The sequence below is a fragment of the Lepisma saccharinum genome, chromosome 8, assembly GCF_977018435.1.
Source record: "Lepisma saccharinum chromosome 8, izLepSacc3.1, whole genome shotgun sequence".
NCBI lineage: Eukaryota > Metazoa > Arthropoda > Insecta > Zygentoma > Lepismatidae > Lepisma > Lepisma saccharinum.
Window position 1 is genome coordinate 69574726 of NC_139236.1, and position 27267 is coordinate 69601992.

The 27267-nt window shown below is 37.8% G+C and overlaps 2 protein-coding genes across 3 annotated transcripts in view; one reads left to right on the forward strand and one right to left on the reverse strand.

The window, feature by feature from the left end:
* Nucleotides 1-12649, reverse strand: part of LOC145991101 (cilia- and flagella-associated protein 206) — a 33428-nt gene extending 20779 nt beyond the window's left edge. Inside the window, exons 1-6 of one of the 2 annotated variants that reach the window (XM_083126839.1) lie at nt 12489-12649; nt 11769-11897; nt 10711-10885; nt 5075-5263; nt 4428-4586; nt 2740-2944 (exon numbers count right to left, since the gene is read on the reverse strand). In XM_083126839.1, the coding sequence (XP_082982965.1) occupies nt 2740-2944; nt 4428-4586; nt 5075-5263; nt 10711-10885; nt 11769-11879 (839 nt within the window). In that variant the 5' untranslated portion in view covers nt 11880-11897; nt 12489-12649. Of the gene's footprint in view, nt 1-2739; nt 2945-4427; nt 4587-5074; nt 5264-10710; nt 10886-11768; nt 11898-12483 lie in introns of both variants that reach the window. The other variant, XM_083126838.1, reaches the window with a different exon arrangement.
* A 27-nt stretch (nt 12650-12676) lies between these two features.
* The window catches only part of LOC145991100 (uncharacterized), a 193591-nt gene continuing 179000 nt past the window's right edge, over nt 12677-27267 (forward strand). The window contains exon 1 of the mRNA XM_083126836.1: nt 12677-12818. Within this exon, the coding sequence (XP_082982962.1) occupies nt 12725-12818 (94 nt within the window). The 5' untranslated portion in view covers nt 12677-12724. The remainder of the gene's footprint in view (nt 12819-27267) is intronic.

Here is a 27267-nt window from a genome sequence, read left to right on the forward strand (position 1 = left end):
GATGCATTACACAGATGGCTTATTGAGATGAAGGTTAACCCAGTAGAATCATGGGAAATGGTTCGATGGTTTACTGTATGTGCAAATTACAATTACTTTATATTTGATGGCAAAATCTATCAGCAAAGTAATGGTCTATCAATGGGAAACCCAGTATCCGGAATCATCTCCAGCATTTTCCTTCATTACATAGAATCTCCAATTGTTAATGCGATAGGTGCGGATATCAAACTATACATCAGATATGTAGATGATGTGCTAATTATTGCTAAAAATGAGAACACCATCATGGACGTATTTAAATTGTTAAATGAATCACATCGTCGCATAAAATTCACTTGCGAACCCATGAATAACAATGTAATTTCTTTCCTTGATCTGCAAATTAAGACAACTGACTCAACAATTCAAACATCAGTCCATAGAAAAAAATTAGCGGGGGAAAAATACATCCATGCCAAATCAGAACATTCGCGTATAATAATGGATAACATATTTTTAAATTTTTTCCTGAGAGCACAAAGACTATGTTCTAATAATGAGGATATCAAAAATGAAGAAGAAAGGCTCTTTAATATAGCAAAAGAAAATGGCTTTCACACTAACAGAATAAACCAAATCAAAAAACAAGTCGCAAGAAAACTAAAGGAAAAGAGAAATACAGACAAAGATGAAAAATCTGTTGAAAAGAAATTTGTGTGCATTCCATTCCACAAGGGATTCTCACATAAAATTGCAAAAATTTTTAGAAGTTTTAATTTCAAAATTGTTTTTAAATCACCAAGAAGTTTGGAATGTACATTTAATGAATTCAAAATGAGAAACTCGCTACCAGATGTGGAAACCACAGGAATATATAATATAAGTTGTTCATGTTCGAAAGATTATGTGGGACAAACGGCAAGGAAAATGGCAATAAGATGGCACGAACACGATTTGGACATTATAAATCTAAACCCAAGAACAGGTTTGTCAACTCATATCATCGAAGAGAAGCATTTGATTAAAAAGAGAAGGGTTTTAAAAAGATTAACGGGAAACACAGAGTTGAATGTCTGGGAAGCCTCATTCATTGCAGAAGAACACTGGAATAAATTAAATAATGAAAATGGTAACATAGATCCAGTGTGGAGTTTTCTTTTTCACAAATGGAGTAAGCCACCATCTTTAAAATTTAATGTAACAGAAAACATCAAGAGACTTTGTGAAAACAATGATGAATTTGAATTACCTGATGATATTTGGGATTCATAATTTTAAAAAATCTAAAATAAAAATAAAATAGACTGTTTTTTTCACAGTTAAGTTGCTATATTACAACAATGTAACATTGACAACATCCATTATATAACAGATTCTTTTTGTTTTAAAAATTACTAACCATTGTTATAACTGTATCTTTAGTCAAAATGAAAATAAATGTCTGATGAAAGGAGCGTGTGTTCTCCTGAAACGTCACAAAGGAAAAAACTGTTTTTCTTATGCTTGTAATAACCGTAAACTACAGGAAAATAAATATAACAATTACAAGAGGAAAGGAAAAACAAATCCACTCACCTTCTCCTCCCCCATGCACACGTACTCTAACTGGATGTCGAAAATATCTTTGTTATGAAAAGAAATTGTTGAAATGCCAAAGGAAACTCGCATCATCACAGGATATTTTTAAAAAAGTCTGGATGGCCCTCTTGGTGCATCTATCTATTATCAAAAATGTTCATTTAACTTTGGAAAACTATTAGGTTCGTTTCTCCAAAAGTAGGCAGAAATTACTTCTCCAATGGGTCTTACAAACCAGTCGTATTTAGCAACTTTTTTCTGAAGGTGGCAACTGTGTCGTGTCAACACTGCGAAAGTTCCCTCGCCAGGCCAGGCTAAGACTGGCATGGTTTCTTATGGGCTAACCCCATCCCCTGCCACTTTGTTCTCGGCTCATGGTGGAAATGTTCCTCGCTGAGACTTCTTCAACCCTCTGCACGTGTGTCAACTTGGTTAGGTCCATGATTAGGCCAGCTCTTCCGTGGCACGGACGCGAGGGTACGAACGAAACAGCTGGCGATGCAGTGAGAAGGTTGGGGCGGTCGTCACGTCAGCTTGACCGATTGTAAGATTCAAATCTCCTTCTCTGTAAACTATCAATGTATTCATTTAACTTTACTTGGCGACGTATGAATATTTTCTGAGGGTAGTGCCATGGCACGGTGGCTCTACCCCTTGAGCCGCCGCTTCCCCCACACCCCCTATATGCCTTCATGGCGTGGTGCTAAGCACAGGGGAGCACTTTACCCTTTTTTTCTGCCACTTTTGACTAATCAAAATGATGACACACACGCACACAAAGAACACCATATTCAGGCAAGGATTCAATTTCAGAACTTTTGGTGATAGAGATTGCAAGTCCTCCACTCATTATTGGCCATCAAAGCATCTACCATGTGAATTATATGGATCCAATTTCTTATGGGGCCTCCCCGATGGCTTAGTGGTAATGTCATCACCTTGTAATCAAGGGATCTCAGGTTCAATACCTGGTGGAGGCACATTGTATATTGGTTCGGATCCCACTTTAAACTGTAGGCCCAGTCTCTATTAGCCTATCTGTGCATAGACTTAAAACAACAATTAAATCAATTCCTTGTGCAGGATAGATAACACACATGGAAATATTTTATTGATTTTAATGTACCACTGATCAGAAACATAATGAGCAGTTAAGAGAATTAAGTTTAGAAATACTACCTAACAAATACTTCATGCTGCCTAGACAGTACAAGATACTCCTTCATATAGTTGAGATCCTCTCCTGATGGCATTGTTTCAACATCCTGCAGGCAGTATTTCTCCAGAATGGCTGTCAGTAAATATGCTTTCATCAAAGTTTTCCCCAAAATCGTATGCAGAGATTGCCTGGTAGCTTCAATTGCATTGCTTAACATGGCAGGTACTGTGGGAAGCATGGGGAGAAAATAGTTAGAACTGACTCAAATACGAATTTTTACCATGATGCATATAATTTATCAAACAAAGCAGCATACTAAGTTACACTGATACAGTTTGGTATAAGTTTTCTTATCTGTAGTTTGCTTTCATTCATTTTCACTGAAAGAGCACATAACAACACAGACTATTCTATTTGACAGAACTATCGTTATAATTTTTTGAAGTAAAAAAACTATCATAATCGTATTATTTAAAAAAATGAACTCAAATATAAAAATCCATGAAATGAAAGCACTACTTATGAAAGAATTAATGGTAGTCAGAGAAACAAATACAAAAAGTAGTATAATAACAAAAACTGCATTTGATATGTTCAGTATTTTTATTTAGCATAATAGTTTATACTCACAATGTGAAGAAAACCCACTGATATCCAGGATAAATGTAGACATACTTGATTTTGGGCCTCCCCAGTGGCATAGTGGCAATGTTGATGGCTTGTAAACCATGGGACGCTGGGTTTGATACTTGGGGGCACATAGTGGTTTGGATCTTACTTTAAACTGTAGGTTCAGTCCCGATTAGCTTATCTGTGCAAAAAATGGACTTAAAAATAAACTCGACAAAAAGGGCATTATCTCTTTTGCAGTTTAGTTTGAATAATGTTACAGTTATAACTGTAACATATTAAAAAAAACTAAAAATAAGTGTTTGATGAAGGGAGCATGTTTTCTCCTGAAACATAAAGGTAAGAATTGTGTTTATTGTATATCTGTGTATTATTATTATAAAGCTTTTTCACATTTGTGAAAATGAAAAAGGACTTGTTTGCTTCAGTGGTATATTGTGAACGTCTGACCTGGTATACCACAACAATTCTTATTTATTGTATACGTGGTGTTTCAGATTTATTGCAAGTAAAATATTGAACTTACATTAATGAAACTAGTCCAGAACGAACGAGGAGCTCAAACAGTTTGTGTGTGTATGTTTTGTTCAGCTGAGAGTTTGTATCCCTGCTACTAGGTGACACTCAAATCACCCACAGTATTTTGTGCAATGTTTTGATCCCCAAGATCACCAGATCTTACACTGTGTGACTTCTTTTTGTGGGGTTTCATCAAAGACAAGGTATTCGTCTCACTGATGCCACGTGATATTGCAGCCCTAAGGGAGTGTATCATCGCAGCGATCGACACTATTGGCAGGCCCATGTTGATGCGAGTGGGAAGAAGTAGACTATCGTGTCGATGTCTGTCGTGTCACCCGTGGTGCACACACTGAACATTTGTAGGTGTAAAAAAAACTTGTTTTGAGTTCCTCGTTCGTTCTGGACTGGTTTCATTAACTTATGTTCAATACTTTACTTGCAATAAATTTTTGTAACCCCTTCAATTATTTCTAAAACACCTGATATATTTATTACACAAGCCATCTAGATTAATTAAATATATTCCCACAAAGGGATAAAAATTGAAATCACTTACCATCCTCAATACCTTCGCCCCCTTTCTTAGCATCTCGGTTATACAGCCTTATCCCTGCAGTGATCTCAGTCAACTCCTGAATCTGCTGCTCCTTGTCCTTATGCGAAAGGGAGATAAACTGACCAAGCTCCGCAATAGGAAATACACTCTGCATTGCAGCTGAAACAAAGACAACATGGTATCATATTTTAATTATTTAGTGTCACTATTCGAGATTTATTGTGATGATAAAAAGATGAATGATGAAATTGATGAGAGAACGCTCGTGTCTTGCCTGAAATTTGTCTATCGGAGTCCTCTGGCTCCACATTCCTTTATGCTACATGATTTGGAATGTTATATCAGACAGGAGTGTCTCCTCAAGACATGGCATTTTTCCATTTAGTTTCAGAATAATGTTTTTAAAAAGCCAGTAACTAATGAAATTTTCACACTTCACTGTTCACTGGAGAAGTGACTCAATCCCACCTACATATTATATCGATCATAGTCCTGAGAAAGTGGAGTAGCATGTATTGTCAACATAAAAGTGGGTCATTAAAAATTCATAATGCATATTCTAATAATTTTGCTACCACACAGGATGGAATTAAAATACAAACTCACGGCAAGTACTTTCCATATTCATGTGAATGAAAGCTGCTTACCCGTCGCTTCTCGCATCACAGGACCAACAGTGGGGTTTCCAAGCCTCGCCCTTAGAATAGCAGAAATAACAAGTCTTTTGTATAGTTTCTCCAATTCTTCTTTTGTGTTTGCGTCTGCTTCCATGATTTCCTTTGTTATTGGTGCAATACGCTTTTTGAAAGATTCTCTGTTTTCTTGAACTATTTCTTCTGAAAATCATTAAAAAAATATGTTATAATTTTAAGGAATGTTGATATCAAGGCTTGGGTCTGTGCCTTCAACATGGCTACCTACCATGTGAAAGTAAATACACAAATTGTTTTGGGTTTTTATGGTCAAAATGGCTGTAATTCTATTGCTTCAACCTGCTTTTCAACTTTAATCATGTCTCCTTTCCTCAGTACTTTTTTAAATGTGAAGTTATTGTGGTATTTCCACGAAATGAATGACTTGGTTTAAGTGATTTTTCTGCTTTCCTTTCTAATATGTGACCTGGTAAGGATTCTTGGGGCAACTACAAGCTTATGAGAGCTGCCTACTCTTTTCTTCACTGTACTTTTAGTTAAACTATGTTCTGATTTTTCAAGTCATTTCTCAGTGAAAGGGCTAAATTGCAAAATCATGGATAAGAAAAAATATAATCAGGACAAGATCAATATTGACCAATAAAAGTATTCTTCTTTATTGTTAATATTGACAATAATAATACAATATTTTTCCAAATAAAAACCATAAAGCAATACAGATAGAGCATGATGCATGGACCCGTGTGTCATGCAATGAAAAGTTAATTTACGAGGTGTATTTTTTTTTTAAATTCCACCGCTGTAGCGCTGCGGTCAGTGTCCCGTGCATGCGCACTGTGTACCTACATCTGTTGGCAAGCCACAGACGCCATTTCGGCAACAATCGATTGTGTATACATTTGCATTTGCGTATTAAAAATGCCTCTGCCGATTGAGAATCCTGCTGACTGTGAAATACGCGCTGTTATTTGTTTTCTTAGTGCTACAGGCGTGAAAGCAGTTGAAATTCACCGTCAGATTTGTGAAGTGTACGGACAAAACATTATGAGTGATGGAATGGTACGCAAATGGGTAAGAGCTTTCAAAGATGGCCGAAAGAATGTTCATGACGAGGAACGGAGTGGGTGACCCTCAGTGATCACTGACGATTTGGTGCAGAAAGTCGACGAAAAAGTGAAAGAGAACAGACGCTTCATGGTTTCTTCGTTATCAGAGGAGTTCCCTGAAGTTTCAAGAAGTGTTATCTACGAAATTGTTACCGAACGCTTAAACTATCGAAAATTGTGCTCACGATGGGTACCAAAAATGTTAACTGAGGCGCACAAAAGCGTTTAGGTAGCGCCTTGACTTTTCTTGTCAAGATCTCATCGCATCATTTGGCTGGGAACAATTTGATCATCCTCCATACAGTCCCGATCTAGCGCCCAGTGACTACCACGTGTTTCTGCAACTGAAGAAGCATCTCGGAGGTCAGCGCCACGATGATGACGATAGCCTCAAAATGGCCGTGGTGCAGTGGCTGTTAACTCAGGTGGCAAACTTCTATGATGACGGAATACAAAAACTTGTTGTTTGATATGATAAGTGCCTTAATATTGGTGGCAATTATGTGGAAAAGTAGATAAAAGTGGGGGTCTTTCATGTAACAATAAAATTGTTACAAAAAGTTTACTTGTTTTTTTGTACATATCAAAACTGTTATTTTCCTGTAGTTTACGGTTATTACAAGCATAAGAAAAACAGTTTTTTCCTTTGTGACGTTTCAGGAGAACACACGCTCCTTTCATCAGACATTTATTTTCATTTTGACTAAAGATACAGTTATAACAATGGTTAGTAATTTTTAAACAAAAAGAATCCATTATATAATGGATGTTGTCAATGTTACATTGTTGTAATATAGCAACTTAACTGTGAAAAAAAAAACAGTCTATTTTATTTTTATTTTAGATTTTTTAAAATTATGAATCCCAAATATCATCAGGTAATTCAAATTCATCATTGTTTTCACAAAGTCTCTTGATGTTTTCTGTTACATTAAATTTTAAAGATGGTGGCTTACTCCATTTGTGAAAAAGAAAACTCCACACTGGATCTATGTTACCATTTTCATTATTTAATTTATTCCAGTGTTCTTCTGCAATGAATGAGGCTTCCCAGACATTCAACTCTGTGTTTCCCGTTAATCTTTTTAAAACCCTTCTCTTTTTAATCAAATGCTTCTCTTCGATGATATGAGTTGACAAACCTGTTCTTGGGTTTAGATTTATAATGTCCAAATCGTGTTCGTGCCATCTTATTGCCATTTTCCTTGCCGTTTGTCCCACATAATCTTTTGAACATGAACAACTTATATTATATATTCCTGTGGTTTCCACATCTGGTAGCGAGTTCCTCATTTTGAATTCATTAAATGTACATTCCAAACTTCTTGGTGATTTAAAAACAATTTTGAAATTAAAACTTCTAAAAATTTTTGCAATTTTATGTGAGAATCCCTTGTGGAATGGAATGCACACAAATTTCTTTTCAACAGATTTTTCATCTTTGTCTGTATTTCTCGTTTCCTTTAGTTTTCTTGCAACTTGTTTTTTGATTTGGTTTATTCTGTTAGTGTGAAAGCCATTTTCTTTTGCTATATTAAAGAGCCTTTCTTCTTCATTTTTGATATCCTCATTATTAGAACATAGTCTTTGTGCTCTCAGGAAAAAAATTAAAAATATGTTATCCATTGTTATACGCGAATGTTCTGATTTGGCATGGATGTATTTTTCCCCCGCTAATTTTTTTTCTATGGACTGATGTTTGAATTGTTGAGTCAGTTGTCTTAATTTGCAGATCAAGGAAAGAAATTACATTGTTATTCATGGGTTCGCAAGTGAATTTTATGCGACGATGTGATTCATTTAACGATTTAAATACGTCCATGATGGTGTTCTCATTTTTAGCAATAATTAGCACATCATCTACATATCTGATGTAGAGTTTGATATCCGCACCTATCGCATTAACAATTGGAGATTCTATGTAATGAAGGAAAATGCTGGAGATGATTCCGGCTACTGGGTTTCCCATTGATAGACCATTACTTTGCTGATAGATTTTGCCATCAAATATAAAGTAATTGTAATTTGCACATACAGTAAACCATCGAACCATTTCCCATGATTCTACTGGGTTAACCTTCATCTCAATAAGCCATCTGTGTAATGCATCTGTGGCACCTTCTATTGGGACACTAGGATATAAATTTTCAACATCAAAACTTGCAATACGATACTCACTATTCCAAACAATATTTTTTAGTTTCTGTTTCACTTCATATGCATTTTTAACACTGAATGGTGTTTGTTGTTTAATTAGAGCAAGTCTTTCAACTAAATATTTGGATAGTTTGTATGCAGGATGTGTGAAAGTTGCAATGATGGGTCGTATTGGAGTTCCCGGTTTGTGAGTTTTTGGTAGTCCAAAGGCAATCGGCAGGGTTGAATTTTTGACAATGAGTTTTTTCTTCATTTCTCTTGGTATCGTGATACTGCTTTCAATTACTTTCTTTACCTCATTTATTATTTTAGTTATAGGGTTTCGAGAGGTTTCTGTGAAATTGTTTAATTTGAAACATTCTTCCATTTTTTCTTTATAGTCCTTAATTCGGATAAGGACAGGTTTATTTTCCTTGTCCGATTTTATTAAGAAAATGTCGTTTTCTTTCAACCAGATCTTGAAACCATGAACTTTTTTCCCCAACCTTATATGCTCTTTCTCCCGTTCTGTGTATTTTGGACCTCTGTTAGTTCTTCTGTTGTATTCAAAACTTAAACGTTCATCAAGAGCATCATGTGTGAGACTTCGTAATTTTCTTTTTTCCTCCTCATCATCTAAGAAATTCAGTGCTTTCTCTATTGAAATCACGAAATCTTCCTTGTGTATAAAAGCACTACCAACTGAAAATTTCATTCCGAATTGAAAAATTTCTATATACTCATCAGGTACCTCAATATCCGTAAGATTTATAAATAATCTGTTGTCAATGTTCTTAGTTTCTATTTTACCAGTGACATTAACTGCTTCCCTTCTTTCATTGTTGTTGTATATAACTTGTTCTTCTTGAATTAGCTGGTAAAATTTCCTATCAAGTCTCCTTTCTGAAAGCTTGCTGTAGTGTTCTACGGCAAGGAAAATGGCAATAAGATGGCACGAACACGATTTGGACATTATAAATCTAAACCCAAGAACAGGTTTGTCAACTCATATCATCGAAGAGAAGCATTTGATTAAAAAGAGAAGGGTTTTAAAAAGATTAACGGGAAACACAGAGTTGAATGTCTGGGAAGCCTCATTCATTGCAGAAGAACACTGGAATAAATTAAATAATGAAAATGGTAACATAGATCCAGTGTGGAGTTTTCTTTTTCACAAATGGAGTAAGCCACCATCTTTAAAATTTAATGTAACAGAAAACATCAAGAGACTTTGTGAAAACAATGATGAATTTGAATTACCTGATGATATTTGGGATTCATAATTTTAAAAAATCTAAAATAAAAATAAAATAGACTGTTTTTTTCACAGTTAAGTTGCTATATTACAACAATGTAACATTGACAACATCCATTATATAACGGATTCTTTTTGTTTAAAAATTACTAACCATTGTTATAACTGTATCTTTAGTCAAAATGAAAATAAATGTCTGATGAAAGGAGCGTGTGTTCTCCTGAAACGTCACAAAGGAAAAAACTGTTTTTCTTATGCTTGTAATAACCGTAAACTACAGGAAAATAATTTTATCATGCAAGCAATGCGTACATACAAGAAAAACTAATATCAAAACTGTACTTACTTAAAAAGTACGCCTCGTAGTATGTACTCAAAGAATAAACTCGGACTATCGTGGCCAGGATTTTCGAAAGGGAGGGGTTACGTACACTATTTTTGGTAGCCATCCCTATTTTGCCACTTTTCCTACATTTGATGTTCTTTTTTTTTAGGAATACTGGGCCAAAGGGGGGTTATAACCCCCACTACCCCCCCCCCCCCTGGGGCACGCCACTGATCGTGGCACAAATGACTACTCAAAGGGCTGTTGAAACACAGCTTTTATAAGTCTGTAGTCTACCATTTTATTTTTGTTTTAGTGAATATAAAAGCATAATTTATGTACTCTGGTTTTGTAAAATAAAGTTCCAATAAGCAACAACCCTATCTAGAGCAAAACATGTATCATTCGATAATTAAGGAAGAGAAAGAAAAATTAAGGTCTTCATGAGATACTACATCAGATCAATAGACTGGTGATTATTGGTTAATTTCCTTCGTTAACTTCATCAGGATTGGTAGAAATTTTATACAGGTCCATACCTATTACAAATATAGTATGTATTTCATATATGAGGTTTCGAATTTCTATTGTTACAGCCTTAATTTTATTTAAAATGATCCTAAAGCACAAAACTGGTGGTGAAAATAAATCTTAAAAGAAAAAACTTACTGTGTGTAATTTGGAAATTGAACTTATATGTGTGGATACTTGTAGGGTCCTATCAGTGATGTTGGGATGTGTCATCTCCAGATACAGGACTACTGTATAGCAGGCTTAGTGTATCGTGTTTTTAATTAGTGGTAAATACCTCTAGAAATCAAGTTGGTCTGGAAAAACACCTGCATCTTCAACGTGACTAGGCTGGGTGAACCTTCCTTGATAAGCATTCCGACACACAAATCTACCAATCGCTGAATGTCTTGTCGGCCCAGAGGAACATTTGGTTTGAAAGTGCTGTCAGGACTGAGCATCATAAGTTTCACCTGCAAAGAGAAGATTCATAACCCTGTACCTGGGATCTTTTGTGGCTAGTATGCTAATGAATATTTCAGTGGTGTGCAGAATGAATTACTATTTAATTCTCAGCATGCATTGTGAAAGCTTGGTAACAATACTGAATGTAAACAGCAATGAATAGACAGCAAGCACCATACTTTACAATTGAATTTTCATAATATCAGTATTGACATTAGAAATAAATAGTTTAAATGTTTACCTCCAGGTCCTGTAAGTAGCTACTTAAATTTAACAATAGATTTTACCTGATCTAGGCTACCAGTTGTTTTCTATACAGGGATCGTTGGTTATACATAAATGTTTGATTTGATTTAGTTTATTTTACTTCGCGTTTTGTGCCTCTTGGCTAATTTGCGAAGATGGGGATGATTGATGAAATGATGAAATTGATGAATGGACATTCACAAACAACCAAGCCCGACCAGGATTCGAACCCGGGACCCTTGGCATTGCAGCGCGATGTGCTAACCACTCGGCCACAGGGTCGGGCATTATACATAAATGTGTCTTTTCTCCTTGACACAGGATAAATAACTAAAACGTACATCAATTTCATAACAGTAGGGCGAGGCATTATGCTGTTCTTCTTTTTTATGACTGTTCTCTATATAGTATTACAGTTTGTGTTTTTTTAATATTTTTGTGAGCCTGAGTATGCTACTGGCCACTTTGTATTTACTATTGGATATTCAAAATGTTTCATTTTCACTTCAGGCAGTGATTAGCAGAATATATTGCAATCATGTAAATGTACAAATTCTTTTGATTTCTAAATATTAGTTTTTCAGAAGTTCATTAAAAAAAATAACTGTCTACTAATAAAACAAAACATTATTCAAGGCTGCTCACCATGAATGCTACACATGCCTCCGTCACATTTACACCTTTAGATGCACACTGCTTGGTGATTTCTCTGATTATTTTCTTCATTATACATTCTGTTTCCCACGATTTCAGCATCTTCACTGTTATTTTATTCTTAAAGAGAGAAAAGGAAAGATTATTACATGTCAACCTGTAGCTTGGATTGATTAGATAGGTAACTCTCGGCTGTGTAATTTCTATATTGCACTTCAATTATAGGCCTATGTAAAACACTATTATCGAAGTGATGTGATTTCATTGTTACAAAAGAATGAAGGTTTGCAAGACATTATAATATGACTGATAGGACAAATAACTTACGTTCAAAAAATGCACAATTAGCTCTGTAGCTGTTTTAGTTATGGTTATCATAAAATATCCACAGTTATATATTTTACGATCTTCTGTGTGAATATATCGTAGCTTATTTAGGTTTCATTATAAGTGGGACTAACGAAAATTTTTGAATGAAGTATAGTGTAATGTTTATTACATTATTGTTTCAAATTTTTACACATGTGCACAACTGGAGAGGACAGGGTTTTGGTTATGTATAGATACCCATGAAAAACTTTAGAGGAACCTGCGACAATGAAAGAAAAATCGATATTTACAATAATAATCTCATTCTAAGAAGAATTAGTGTGATTAAAAATAATCTATACAGTTATCATATGAACTTCAAAAATAAATACTCTACCTAACCTTTGGGAGTACACAGACAGTTTTGAAGAAGTTTTTGAGCGTTTAGAGTATTGTCTGCTCAGGCTTTTACTTTACTGTGTTTGTTTACGTTTTTGCACCATCTTGTATCTAGGAAGTGACGCAAGCATTCGGGACACCAGTTACACACAACGCCCATTGGCTGCAGCCGCCCTCTATATGAAAACAGCAGGATCGAGACGAGGAAAAATCGAGTCAGTTGAGGTACATGGAGGAATATGGAGAGTGTAGTGAAGTGGTTAGTGTTGTGTAATGTCTTCGTTATCATAATTCGTGTAATCAAGAGTGAATATGTGGACTTCAAGAGACCAGGTAAGATTAATTTGTTTGTGAAATTATAATTTAGTTAAACATTTCGTATGCACACACTGGATTATGTTTGAGTGGTTTTATTTATCGACTGTGACAATGTCTGCAGTGTACGAAGTAACTTTTTCAGCCTTTTTATGTAGATAACAAAACGAGTCACAGTTATAGCAGGCGAATATGTGAAAACAGTGTGTTAATTGCTTCACGTGTGTAAGAATCGTATTCAGACCGCGCCTTGTTTTTAACGAAGACTTGTTTTCTGTTTGAAACAATAACAGCATCCTTTGCGACAGACATGCGCCAAGGATGACAGGGGAAATAAATAACTTCTACTGTAGGCATCGTTTTTCTGAGCTTTCCTACTACACATGATCTGTTTCGGTGTGCTACATGAAAATCTTACATGCCAATCCGAATTTCTGAAAGTTTTCACTCAACCCAAAATCAGTTTTTTCAGAAGAAACTTCCAACATATGTATTTTAGAAGTTGCTGAATTATAATACACTTTGTTAGCCCCAAACATTGTGACAGTGATAAAATCGCGAAAATGAGTAGCAAGATCTCTGCTCCCAGGGTTAGACCCTATTTAGAAATCATTTTGCTAATATTTTGACTACTCGTACGTACTGTCGAAATAGTTGTACATCACGTAGAATTTTGTTACTATATAACTTGGTGATTGAACCTTGATTATTTTTATTTCTCCGCGGGTAAACTTAATTCATAATGTATATTATTCTGGAGTGCTCAACTGTGCGGTTGGTTTGCTCAATCTCAATTTTTCTATCAATTCCAAAATTCCATTCCCCCATTTTTTCCCTGCTCACCGCGTATTTCGTTCTTTTCTTGTTTCTTAGTTCCATTAGGACACATTTACTTTCTTAGTTTATCTACATGCTATTGGATGTTGTAAAACTTTCGCTTATTCCCATTAGAGGGCAGGTTACTCTGTTCAAATTATAATTTGTGTATTACTTGGAGAACGTTTATTTATAACATTTAATGGCATATTTGCCTACTGATTGGTATGCTTTTTCGAATTTCACCTCTTATGATAATCTGCTTAATCTTTATAGCAATTATATCCATTGTTCTATCTTGTTTTGTACTCCCATTACTTTAGGAGATATTATTTACATTTTTATCAGCATCCAAATGTGGAATGACTGATACTTGATCATGTTACTTATAATTAAGGTGTCGTTAATCAAATTGAAGGACCCGGGGGGGGGGGGGGCATAAAGGATTAGCGCATTAATGCACTTTTTGAAAGTGTTGTAATGTCAGTATGTGGCATGTTGTTTTGGACTGTGTGGTCTGGCAAACATGTGAATGCATTTCCTATTTTTCTGGTATAAGTAGGATTATGTAAATTTAAAATATATCAGGAAGTATGCATCAGATTCTGTTATCAATTTTCCTGATAATTACGATTAATATGAAGATATAAAAATTGGCAAAATTATTTGGAATTTAGCATCAGTGCACATATTTCCAATGCTCTAAGAAACATTTTTGTTATCCAAAAATTAAATTATGCACAGAATAATCTTACCATGAGCACTAGAAATGTATAGGAACGGTAAATTTGAAGTTTTTCATTTCATGCATACACATTATCTATTTTTAACATTTAGATAAGTTTTGTTATTATTCTGTAAATACACCTAGCTTTCAAGAATAACCTTGTTTCTCAAGTAATGTTAGTCTTCTACTCAATATTGAACTGGAAGTTGCATATTATTTGTATATTAGGTTATTTTGTTACTATCTATCTATCTATGTACTGTAGTGGTCCAAGAATGGTTTCAACCCTTGAGACCCGTGAAAATAATTCACAAAGCCTGCATGAATGTGGCTGCAAGTTGAATTTCAAATGAATCGGTAGCCGGTTACACAAGATAGCCTGCTACACTTTTTTCCCCTCTTTCTTGTAAGTTCATTGTTTATGACCTGAAACAAGGCCAATCAGGGGTGCTGCATGGAGAGGTTTTTTTTTAATGCAATGTAAAATTTAAGGTGTATATATTTCTGTAAAAAAATTATATATGTGGGATGGGCAGGGGAATCAGAATATATTTCATTAGTAATCCATTTAATTTAGCTGGTTCCAGGTCACTTTTGTTACTGGGTGCAACATAAACTGTTTGATGAAGAAATGGAAGAATTGAGACTGGTGAGGCAGATCAAGGAAAACATTCAATAATAGTAATAGACAGGATGTTATAATTAAATATTTTATTGGATTACGACATGATCTGGGAGGATCCGCCATTGGCCTTGGGAGAGGGGGCTGGATCCCCGTGACACCAATACTTACATAGTTACTTGTGAAACCATGTAAAATAGATTTGCAGCAATTTTCCATTGAAACATTTTCATGGTCACTCATGGCAAGTATTCACTTCTTTAATCTGCCTCTTCACAAGGGTCGAGGTAGTGAATCACATCTGTTGATATACGGGTTACCGATATATGTGTATTTTATCCATTCTTTCGACACTTTTACTGTAAATAACTCGTCCTTGTGCAGGGAAAATGCACGACTTAATTTTAACTCTAGGAACGTGCTTAAATGTATAAAAGGCTAAAAGGTTAAGATATCTCCTGTGGGTTGCACCATAGGGAATGTTGAAGTAGAGCCCCACACATTTCATCTAGGTCATACTCTTTTAGGATTGACATTAGGTACAGAGGCGCCCGCAGTGTTTTTTTCTCAGAGGGCAGCAGTGTTCAAAGTAGAGGATCAAACCCTCCAGTTCAAAATTAAGATCTTGTTCTTCATTAATAAGAAAAAACTCCTGTATTACCTTTTATATTGTTTTGCAAGTCATAAAATTGAAATTGGATTGAAAATACCTGGACATTGTTGTCAAGTTCAGACTATTTAAATTGGATTCGACTTACTTCATAAACATTTCGTTGATGTACTTTTTCACGATGCACAAGTATCAAACGGAAACTACAAAACTTGCAGTCTTTCATGGCACTCTTCGCCCTACACGCTACAATTTAACCATTCGAATTATGAGAAGTTTTCCTGGTGTCTCGGGGGAAAAGTTCCCCGGCCCCCACCTGTGTGCGTCCTTGATTACGCGCAACGGGAATTTTTAATTACCCTCTACCAGATTTTTTCCCCCAGCAAATACAATCGACTTGTATGTTCTCAGCAACTCCCGAGGTGCTTCGGATCTCTCTTTATACTTTAATTCTAGTCCCGGTTAGCCTGTCCGACAAACACATAGGTTCTCCTAAATACTCTCTACATGATATTCGTAAGGAGACGTCTAAATTAAGAATTTATAATAGCCACTGTATTTCTTCTGAATCGGAGATATTTTGAAAAATAATAATTTGTGAGGTGCGGTTGCAGCGGAACTCTGATGATCGCACACACACAAAAAAAACGCAAGGTCACATGTAGACCAGCGAAGAGGAGACAATGAATGAGGATGTGCGTTGTCGTGTTGGAAGAAATTCGTCGGGGAAAGAAAGCTTCGCAAATGCATCGTTGGCGAGGGAAAAATGCCATAGAGGTTTCTTTTTTTTCCAGTTGTCAGAACGGCACAGCACGCCCTTCGAGCAGAGAAACGGACAAATTGAATAACATTAGACAGTTGAGCATCGAATTAGGTTAACTCGACGCTGCTCTCGCTTCGGGCGGTGGCATTAGTTTGAATTAAAACCAGTGAAGGATGCGACTCCGCGTTTGGGCCCCGCCCAGGGGACTGTACTCAACTGCATGCTGCATTTTTCCTCCATTTTTCTTGAAGAGAAACGTTTGGGAATTCTTTTTTTACTCACTGTCATATTTCACTTAGTAGCCTGATTCTGCTCTGCAGATATTCGAAGGAGCCAGAGAGTTCCACACACTTTCTGGTGAAGAAATATTGACTGCCTATTTTTTTGGACTAATTACATTACATATCAATCCCCCCCCTCAACCTGCTTTCGTAGAGGGATGTGGGTAGCGAAACTTGACATAAACATGATGAAGACAATACTTAGACTGATAAGAGTCTATGATTAACGTTGCCAAACTTTTGTAGATGAAGTGGTTAAACCATGACTATGCGAGGATGGATCAGTAAGTAAAAGGACTACAGTGCAACTAAATATACTTGCACCTGCCAAACGTTTGTTTCGCTCTGGTTCCGAGGTTCAGAATATATAATAGAAGCAATGTATGTACTCGTGGGCAGAGGGCCCCCCCCCCGCTCTTTTATTTTTAAATTATGGAATTATGGTGATGAGAATCTGACTAATGCTTGTATAAGTATGTCTTTGGCCTATCGTTACTTCGACTTGAACCCTTTATGTATCTATAGAGTTCTTTCACGTCCGTGACATGTGGGTTTAATCCCCTATTTGCCCATCTTGCGCTAGAGGTTTGCCACGATATGTGTATGTGCTGTAAGCTCTTGCACAGTCCAAGGTCGAATGGGAGGGTCTGTCAAGAGGATGGATAGATAAAAATAATAATAATAATAAAAAAAATCCGCTTACACACTCCTCACAAGAAGTTTGGAATATTGTTACATTAGACAATAGGTGATAGACTCGGCCTTGGAATGCAACAACACATGGTATCTGTCTGATGGAGGTTCTCGTCTTTTCGCCAACATATGCCACCGTGCCTATCACTTATTGTCTAATATAATAACATATTCCAAACTTTTTGTGAGGAGTGTATTAATAACTTCCAGACGGTCTAATTATTATGAAGCGGAGGACGACGGAACATGGTTGATTTATTTTAGTAAAGAAAATATAGAAGTGATGCTCTAACTGAATTGGAGCGTGTGATATATCTTTGGAAATTTATTAAGAGACAATTTATTCACTTTTCAGGCGAAGAATTCCTCTTCTGATCTGGATAACAAAAGAGTAACGACGAATGTAACGCTTACTGCAGGACATTCATCCTCCGCACGTTTCATTCTCTCTCTCTCGCTTTTTTTAATTTCGCCTCCACGATCGGAAACACGTGTTCAATTCCACGAGATTTTATTCCCAAATTACTGCTATCGATTTTGGGCTTAAATTTCCTCCGCGTTAACTCTTCAGTTTTCGTTACCATGGTGATATCGGCAGAACTTCGACAGGGGGTGTTGTGCTGGGTTGCTAGGCGACGTAGCGGTAAACAGTGCCTGAAGTCTGGATGACAGTAACCAAGGGATGTGGTTTAGTTTTGTTCTTTCCAACTTCCGGTTCATTGGCATTTCTCTAACGCTCTCTTTTTCGTTCTTTTTGCATCGCGGTTGTTTGTAGTTATCCTTTTACCCCTCTTATGGTAATCGCGACGATGATGGTGATCATGAAACTGTTGAGGGGGACTAAGAAGGAAGAAACATGTATTCCCCGCAAATCGAAGCTAGGAAGTGCGATACATTGGACATTCAGCCATGCAGTAGCTAGCTGTTCTGGAACTACTACAGATAGAAAAATCCTATTTTATTCCTCTTTCCTTACACAGCCAACTCTACCTCTAGATTATGCGCGTCCCAGAGGAATTTTGACAAGTAGTTTTCCTGGTATGTGATGTGCGAAATAGTTTTGTAACATTAAAATGAAACGCTCAAATTGTGAAATATCGATCCTTTTATCGGTATCTTGAGAGTTTTTGATACTATACCATCGACTTAGATTATTAATATCACCCCCCCCCTCCATGTCCCGCATGTAAGGTGTGTCAGAATAGTTTGGTGAATGGCATTGTAATAATGAATATCTATTAATATCGCATGATATAGTCTGTGCATTACGGTAACATGTAAATGCCAAATCTACTATGAAGTCCTCCAACTGTAGACGCTCATAAATTGCGTGAGGCCGAATTTTGGTCCAAACCAGTTTATTCTGCACGGCAGTTCGATGTTTAGGCTTTCCTAGTGCAGAGAAGGGTTGCAGTGCTGAACCGCCCGTCCTATTCGCCAGATCTGGCTCCGGCAGATTAGTGCTTGTTCTCATTGCTAAAGTTGTCGAAGAGTACAAAAATTGTCGAGACATCCAAGTTTGACGACTTTACTGCAGTGGATATCCAATGAGTACTTTCACCAAGGCTTCCAGCATGTCTTATTAACAATATCCAAGGGGTGTTGCGAAGGGGATTAAGTGAAGGTCATTGAAGTGAATTTCCTGGATTGTTGCTGTACCTTTCCTGACGCCCAGTTCTGGTAAGAGCTTGACTCTCAGTATTTGGTACTTCACTGGGCAGTGGATTACTGGCACCGCTTTCTTTTTCTCTAGTACATACACTTCTCAACGTCCTTCACCTCTCCTGTCGCCCCCTTTTCTGAGAAACGTCGAGTGACCCATGGGGTCTTGAGGCATTGAGCACCACATATCTACGTCAGCAGACGCCTGAGGGCAATTATAGCTGGAATCAGGTTTCAGTCTTGCTTTCCACTGGACGGAGAGTGGAGACTGGAAAGCTGAGGATCGGATATTCCAGAATTGTTCTGTTTGGATTCTGTGAACTGAAGGCGATTATCGTTTACATAATCATGCAGGTTGTCACTACACATTAGTCATCACTCGGCATATCTTAGGGCAGGGCCTTTGGGTTTGAGTCCCGCTAGTCTCACGTGCACGGCCCCATACCTAGGAAAGTACATGCTTAAGAACGCTCTCGCCTTACGATTGAAGGTTCCCGGTTGAATTCCCGCCGGAGTCGTTACGTCACGGCTTCGTTTCCAACTTTAAGTTGTAATTCCAGTCCCGAGGATTAATCTTTGTTAATAGAGCTTACTTTACACAAACGTTGACGGAATAATTTGGTTACCCATCTTTGGTGCAACAATGCCAAAGGGAGTTCGCACAGTAGTTAATCGTTAATTTTAGGTCTCGAGGTGTAAGGAAATTCTTTTCGAGGGTTGAGTGAGCATTTAACTAATCCACCACCATATCTGGAGCTCTAGCCTGAAAGCAGTAACTTTGATGTCGATTGTGTAAGGCATGGGGGAGAAATTCTTGACGTGTTTCTTCCATAACTCAAGGGTACATTTCACATATAGTATTTTTATTGTTTGTCACTCCTTGTATTGTTTTTCTGTGTTTGAGATTGCGTGCATTTATCTTCTTCATTTGTTGGCGACAGGATTGTCCAGGGATATGTCTCCGTTAATTGTGTATAATTAATTCCATACACAATTCTAGTTATTGACTGCAAATAAATCGGTCTTTGTGGGATCCATAAATACAGAGCTTTAAGTAGGAAAATGCGAAAGTATGAATTTTTATACGTACTCACTATAAATATGTAGAACTTACTGGAATGTGTAAAGCGTTAATAACGGCGCCCTGCTAGTGTATTTCGTCGATGTTTCAGGTTTTTATGCAACCAAATACGCCTGAATAAAATATATCTTTGCTTTAATTATTAACAAATCTTCCTTGAAGGGAACACCCATCATAACATTTCAATAAACGCATGGAATTCAAAATGATTTAAGGACTGTCTGGCTGAACATTCTATCCCCACGTACATAATCCGCGTTACGCAAATAATTCATATCCAGATGGCCTTTTTCGTGTTATTGAATTGGGACCCTTGAGGTTTCGCGACCTCAGTCACGCCATGGCGATAAGATCGTCCCCTGGAAGCATGCAACCACGATTTACCTTCTGCGCGTTTTACAGCCCCTGGCTGGGTAGCCTTCACGCTCGGCATCTCCAACGTGCATGCGGCTGTGGTGGCAGGCAGGTGTTGCTTCTTCTAGCAGATGGACACTTAGAGGAATATTTTTTTTCCATAAGTTTTTTTGAGTGTTTTCGTTGTTTTCAACAATGTTAGGAAATATTGAAATGATCTATTTCCAGTGACAGACAGATATCGATAAGTGATGTTAATATTATTCATTGGTTACACCCCCTAATTTGAATTAAAGGGATTTTCTGTTTTGCATTACATTCTTGCCAAGTTTGAGTCTTCCTGTCTTTCACTTCCAATACTGACCGGTTTGAAATTCCGGGAAGAGTAAAAAAGTGAATGCAATCGAGCGTACTTAGTGGAAGATTGATTGATTTGGTTATTTTATTTCGCTTTTCATCCACTTTTGGCGAATCACGATGATGAGGATGAGTGATGGTATAATGAAATTGATGAAGAGACACTCATGCCCAGTACGGGATTCGAGGAAGAGACTCTTGGCGTCGTATTACTCATGCTAACCACCCCCACGGAGGTCGTCTGGTTAAGTGGAAAAAAAGGCTACAGCTTTAACTTCACCATAAAAATCAAGACGAAATAAATCAAAATAAACCTATAAGGAAATCTCATAAAGATAGAAAGTTGAGGCATTAGTGTTGTATAAGTACTTCCAGTGAATATGGATTTTTCGCATATGGTAAACCTTAATTTGATACAATAGGTTTCCTGGATGGAAGAGGACACGCACAACTATGTTTTTTTTTCATATGTGGATATGTAGAGTCGTTGCTTCCACGCTAAACATTATGCTGTAAATAGAGTTTGCGGACAAAGTAAGTTAAAATTTTAAGAGAATATTCTTATAAATTTATTTCAAAATAAATGCAGGGAATTTGGTTTGGGAAAATGATTGGGAACCCCTTTGAAACCACGGTTTGTTGCCTTTGAATTTTGGCTCCGGCGTCCAATTCAGGTTGCTTGTGATCGCAAACGCCTTTTGAATTGCACATGCGTAGCCGACGCGTCTTCCACTGCATCCCAAGCAAGCCCAACATGGCCTAAATAGCGCAGTCTGGGAGGCCTCTTTTCCCACCGGCATGCTTGCAGGACTCGGGGAACGATTCCAACTTCATTCTTTGCACGTTCGAGCAAATCCAGTTACATATCTTCCTTTGCGTGTACTTTGACGTCGCTGTGTGGTATGCTTTTGTTTTGTATGTATACTCTTGGATCTGCTCCTCCGTAAGCCAAGTCGCTGGCGACTCAATTTTGTCGTTCACACTTATGGTTCGATTGTTGACATATACAGACAAATGAAGAGAGCATTCTGGAAAGTTTTCTAGATTTGAGTTGTTACGTTTTTTATACACACACTACCGTTTGTGTAAATTTGCAATATCAGTGCAAATCGCTGGTAAGTGAAATTAAACGGTTAAGTAAAGATAAACAAATGAAGCACCGGATGGGGCAGTTTTGCCGACGCTATACCCGCGTTTAATCTAATTCTGAGCCTGTTCACAGAATGATGACTTGCAGGATGAATGAATATGATAGACATGTTGAAATGCAGAAAACTGAATATGCTATAATGGTTGATGGTCACATTACTGGCAGGTGTTTGGTTACTCGCAAGACTATTCTTCTTCCACCATAAGAACGAAGTTAATATAAACTAAACCACGTGGCTTGTGAGGGATGATACCTTTCCTATATCCTAGTTGTGGTGTTATTTTGTCCCGCAACTTCAATATAGCTGTTACGTTTTGTGGAATGGCTTTATCACATGCACAACATTCCTGGCCATCTGGCATTGGAACAACCAATAGAATTTCTCACAAGCCATGTGTTTGTTTACGTTGACTTCGTTTCCGCTGCGGACAATATGAACGGGCTGCACGCTAGTGATGCCATTGCAAGTCCTGGAAAACGCATTCGAGGCCTGTTGCTGGGTGGGATTCTCGGTTGAGCGATATGAACAGCGGCTGGTGGTCAGGGAGCAACTATTGTTAGTGTGTTTTTTTGTATTCCAGTCCCGTTCCCCGTAGAGACAGGCGCGCATAGCGTCACAATTGGGACATGAGTCACATCCGCGTCTGCCCCTGCAAGGATGAGTTCAGCTACCTCCTCTGTGTTAGCGCTGCGAGCCGAACTGAAAGTCAAGTGCATGTCTTAGTTTCCTCTCTTCGTGGGGTCAAATTCATGAAGAGTGCCCGTCGCTCTTTCGTACATCATTTTTATTTATTATCATTCATTTTCTGTATATATAACTGAAAAGCTCATGAAAGATCCCGGATAGCGATAGGCTTTTGAGTGTAACACTACCACAAGATGAAGAACAAAAGGAAAGTCCTCCGACTTCCAATATGGAAACTTGCTTAGCAAAGAAATATACTGTTATCAAGAAGGCTAATGCACTTCCCACGTGTGTTAAGATATGGCCATCAGTTTGTCGTAGGCGTCAAGATGTTGTGTTCTCTGCGGGAGTATTGAACCACTTCACCGTATGTTGTGGTTTGGTTGCAACAGGATTCTTACTTTGCTTTCTTCTTTTTTTAAAAAAAAAAATCTGCATGTTGTTCCAATTTTAGTTACGTTTTGGTGTGTTCTAGTTCCGAGAGTGTAAGGAATAAGTACCCAAATATCATGATTTGCTGTTAGAAATGATGAAACAACCTAACATGCATAAAGTTGGCTCAAGATCAAGATACTAAGTGCATAACCGTGGCGGAGTGGTTAGCACAGTGCGCTACGACGCCAGGGGTCGCGGGTTTGATTCCAACCTGGCTATGAGTTGTTGTATTCCATCAGTTTCATCATATTGTCATCACTCACCCTCATCTTTGCAAATAAACCAAATCAGTCAATCAATTAATCCTAAGTTCTGAAGGCTGTGTGTCATCTATCAATTAATAATGCATTATCCAACGTATAGCTGCAGCAATATATACTACAAAAGGTAGTAGAGAAAATTTATCACGCATAAATCGTATATGATCTTTTTCACTCGCTGTAATACGCGATTGATATTAGTAAATTCCCTTATCACAAATTGCCTGCATACTGTATATATTTTAGAGGTGATAATGAAATACTATATTGATGGCATTGTATCTGTTGCATTGATGTTTTATGTGTATGCTGCATACGGTACCCAATGTTTTAATTGAGATTTGTGAGCCTAGAATGCTTGCGAAAGACCAACTGCTTGGTACTGGGCGCATGCGCTTGAGGAACGAAAAGCAATGGTTGGGCGATCGTTTCTTTTGCGTCAGATGCAAGATGCGCAGTATATTTTCACGCCTGCGCAGTACAATTTCTACGGGCGAAGGAGACTATGGCATGGTAGAAACTCGAATCGAGCGTTGAGTGATATATGAGCAGGGAGAATATGAAGGTGATCCCATTACCTAATTTCCTGCCACACACTTGTTCAAAGGCATATTCCATTCACTTTTGTTGTTTTGTGCATTTTTCCCGAGGGATACTAGTTCAAGTTAACCCCCAGTGGAAGCAGTTATATTCAGTGACGTGCACTGAGGAGTAGCTAGTGTAGCAGAGATAGATCAATCAATCTCACATCTCGAATTATATTCAAATCACAATATTTATTGTCTTGTTAAAGCCACCACAGCTCATACGCAACACTTTCTTTTCCACGCGCTTCTCGTCCATCGGTGTTCTCCGCGGGCAAAGCTGGCTGGATACCCTAGCTCGCTCTTCTTCCGCCAGACCAGTTTTCAGGTAGAAACGGCCGGCCCAAGGAAAAGGAAGATTTCTGCCTCTACCTCTCTTGTCCCCTCGCCCCCCGCTGCAATGGTTGAAAGCCCAGGCTTTCAGGCCCCCCAGTCTATCTCCTATAGGACAGATAGGGGATTGGTTTCTCATAGATTTTTTGTAAATCTTGTAAAGAACTCAGGGTAAAATTTTCTGCAGTACTTATGTTCTCTGTATTTACACAACCTTTTACACGTTGTACAATATGTGCGTATGTATAATATGGGACGTAGTTTTATTATTTATGAAATGGGAACGTGTTATGTGCAGACAATGATGTTTTGCTTTCTTTCTTTTTTTCTTTTACAAATATGGAATATATAATGATTAAATTACAAATATATGCTCAGGCTCTATCTGACTCTCGTTTTAGTAGTGTTTTATACTACTCTTGGTCTCTAACAGTCATAAATACGGATGTATTTATTTGGACAAGAGAACGCGTGTTCATATTGTTGTTGGTTTCGTTTATTTTACTTCGCTTTTCTGCCACATTTGGTTATCGCGAAAATGAGGATTGAGTGATAATATGATGAAATTGGTTAAGGGACCTCATATGAACAATCCAGGCCAGGATTCGAACCCGTGATGAGTGCGCATTCTTGTCCTATGTGTTGCAGTGAATAATGAAATAATTTGGAATACAAAATGTATCTCAGAACTCAAAAAGTCAAATGAATATCATTGAAGAAACTACAAAAAAGTGTGTTGTGTTTTGTTACCTGTCACCAAATCAACCAAGCGTGGGGGACTGGTTATCATAGCGCGCTACGACACCAGGATTTCCGGGTTCGAACCCCGACCCAGGCATGGGCGTTCCCTGTGCTCGTCCCTTCATCAATTTCATCGTATCTTCGCAATTAACCAAATGTGACAAAAAAAGCGACGCTAAGTAACAAAAATGAAATCAAATCATTGATTGATTGCTCAATTTGGTTAATTTTACTTCGCTTTTCCGCCACCTTTGGTACAACAAAATAGATGAAGGAACACACACAAAGAACACAAATGGCCAATCCGAGATTCGAACCCAGGATCTCTGGCTTAGAGTCAAATCAAATAGTTTTTTACTTCCGAATGTGGGTGGGGGTTACGTGTACTTTTTTCTGGTACTCATTCATAATTTTGCAATCTTTTCCTGTTATTGACATTCTTCTTTTTTGTAGGAATACTGGCCCTAAAGGGAGGAAAGGTGTGACCCACACCAACCACCCCCTTGAGCACGCCACTGACTGCTACCTCAAGTATCGACGTCACCGCACGTCACTGGTTATATTCTTACTTGTTGCATCAAGGCCGCCAGCAAGATTTTTTTCTCTGGGAGCGGGGCAGCACTGCTGAAAGTGAGGGGAAGGGGTGATACTTTCCCCCAGTTAAGAAAATTCTCATAAAGCACCCCCCCCACTAGGATAATTTACGTAGATATTCCCCACCCACTGAATTTTCTCCATATTGATCCATACAAGCATCTCCATACCTTTTCCCAAACTGGACAAAGTATACCCAGCTAGGGATTTCCACTTCGCAGAGCAAAATTTCATATCTTGCCCTTTAGTCATAAAACTCGTATTATACCTTTTATTGTTATTGCTGTTTTACAAATCATTAAATTGAAAATACCATTGTGTTGTTGCCAAGTTCAGACTCCTGTGAGTCCACTATTTAAATAGAAACTGGATTCGACTTGCTTCCTCTCCATAACATCTATCAATTTTTTGTTGAACAGTTCTTCTTTTTGAACTTTTGACCATGCACGTATCAGATGTTTTTCAGACACACCCTGCCCATTTTTTCACTCTACAGTTTCACTATTCGAATTACATGAAGTTTTTCCAGGTATCTTAGGGAGACAAGTGTCCCCCTGGCCCGCCTGTGTGGACGTCCTCGTTCTGCATGCTACAGAGAAGACTGAACTGAACGGTGCAGATCCTGTCTACCTCATTCTTTCTCGTGTTGATGGCGTAAGTGCGCGTCGTCGATATAAAATAACGATTAGGGGAGAGGGTCCCCTGCACTTCTCGTGGCGCTACTGTGGAATTGATAGCACTTTGGGGAAGTGGTAGGGGAAGGAAGGAAGGAGATAGCGTTATCTTCCTTCTGCCTGTCCGGAGCAAGGAAGGAAGGGTCTTTGCCAGTGCTGTCATCTGTTAATGAATTTACGTGGCTGTTGCATGTTTACCCGCCCCATCGAATCGATCTGATGGCCTTAATTCGGTTATTTTTTCTTCCGTTTGTAAAATAGGGGAAGAGTGGATTGTTATTGAGTGATTTGTTTGTATTGCTGGGAGAATTGGTAGGAGAATGGTACGTTATTCTTTGTAGTTACAGTCGAAGCTCAAAGGATCAAATGTAAATCCTGAGATAAGGATACCATGAGGCTACTGGTGAGCGTACAGAGTGACTAAAATCTCAAGTAACCAAAATTTTGATCCTTAATAACTTTGAATGTGTAACCCCCTTCCCCTTTATACAGCATCGTCCGTGTACTTCGTCATCTTGCGCCGCACGGAAACTTCCACTAATTTTATTGGAACTTGAGATGCATTTTGCAACACGACTAATTCGTGGTGTTGTTGCTATTGCTCAACGAGATCCAAGAAAGTAGCCGGGATTGCCTGTGTCACATCTAATTCCTTTCTTTCTTTTTATTTTTAGGAGAGATTGTGTGGTCAATACATGCTGCCTTAAACTGACATACACATTTATACTCTGTTACAGTAGGCAAATTATCCCATTGCTATTTTCATTTTGGGGGGGAATGGGTATAAGTTATTAGTACGACTTTGAAAAACTCAATTATCCATCAACGAAGTCGATCTTCAACTATCCTATCCCGTTCCCGGCTAGGAAATAATTGGGGGTTATCAAATCCACCCCCACACCCTCCTGAGCACGTATTGGTGTTGAAGGACTCATTTCATTGTCACTTCACTTCCCTGTCGCAAATATTCTAATGGTACGAATGAATCTTACTAATTAAAGCATCCAGCTCACTTGCAACTTTATTGTCCAAAATAGAGCTTTGT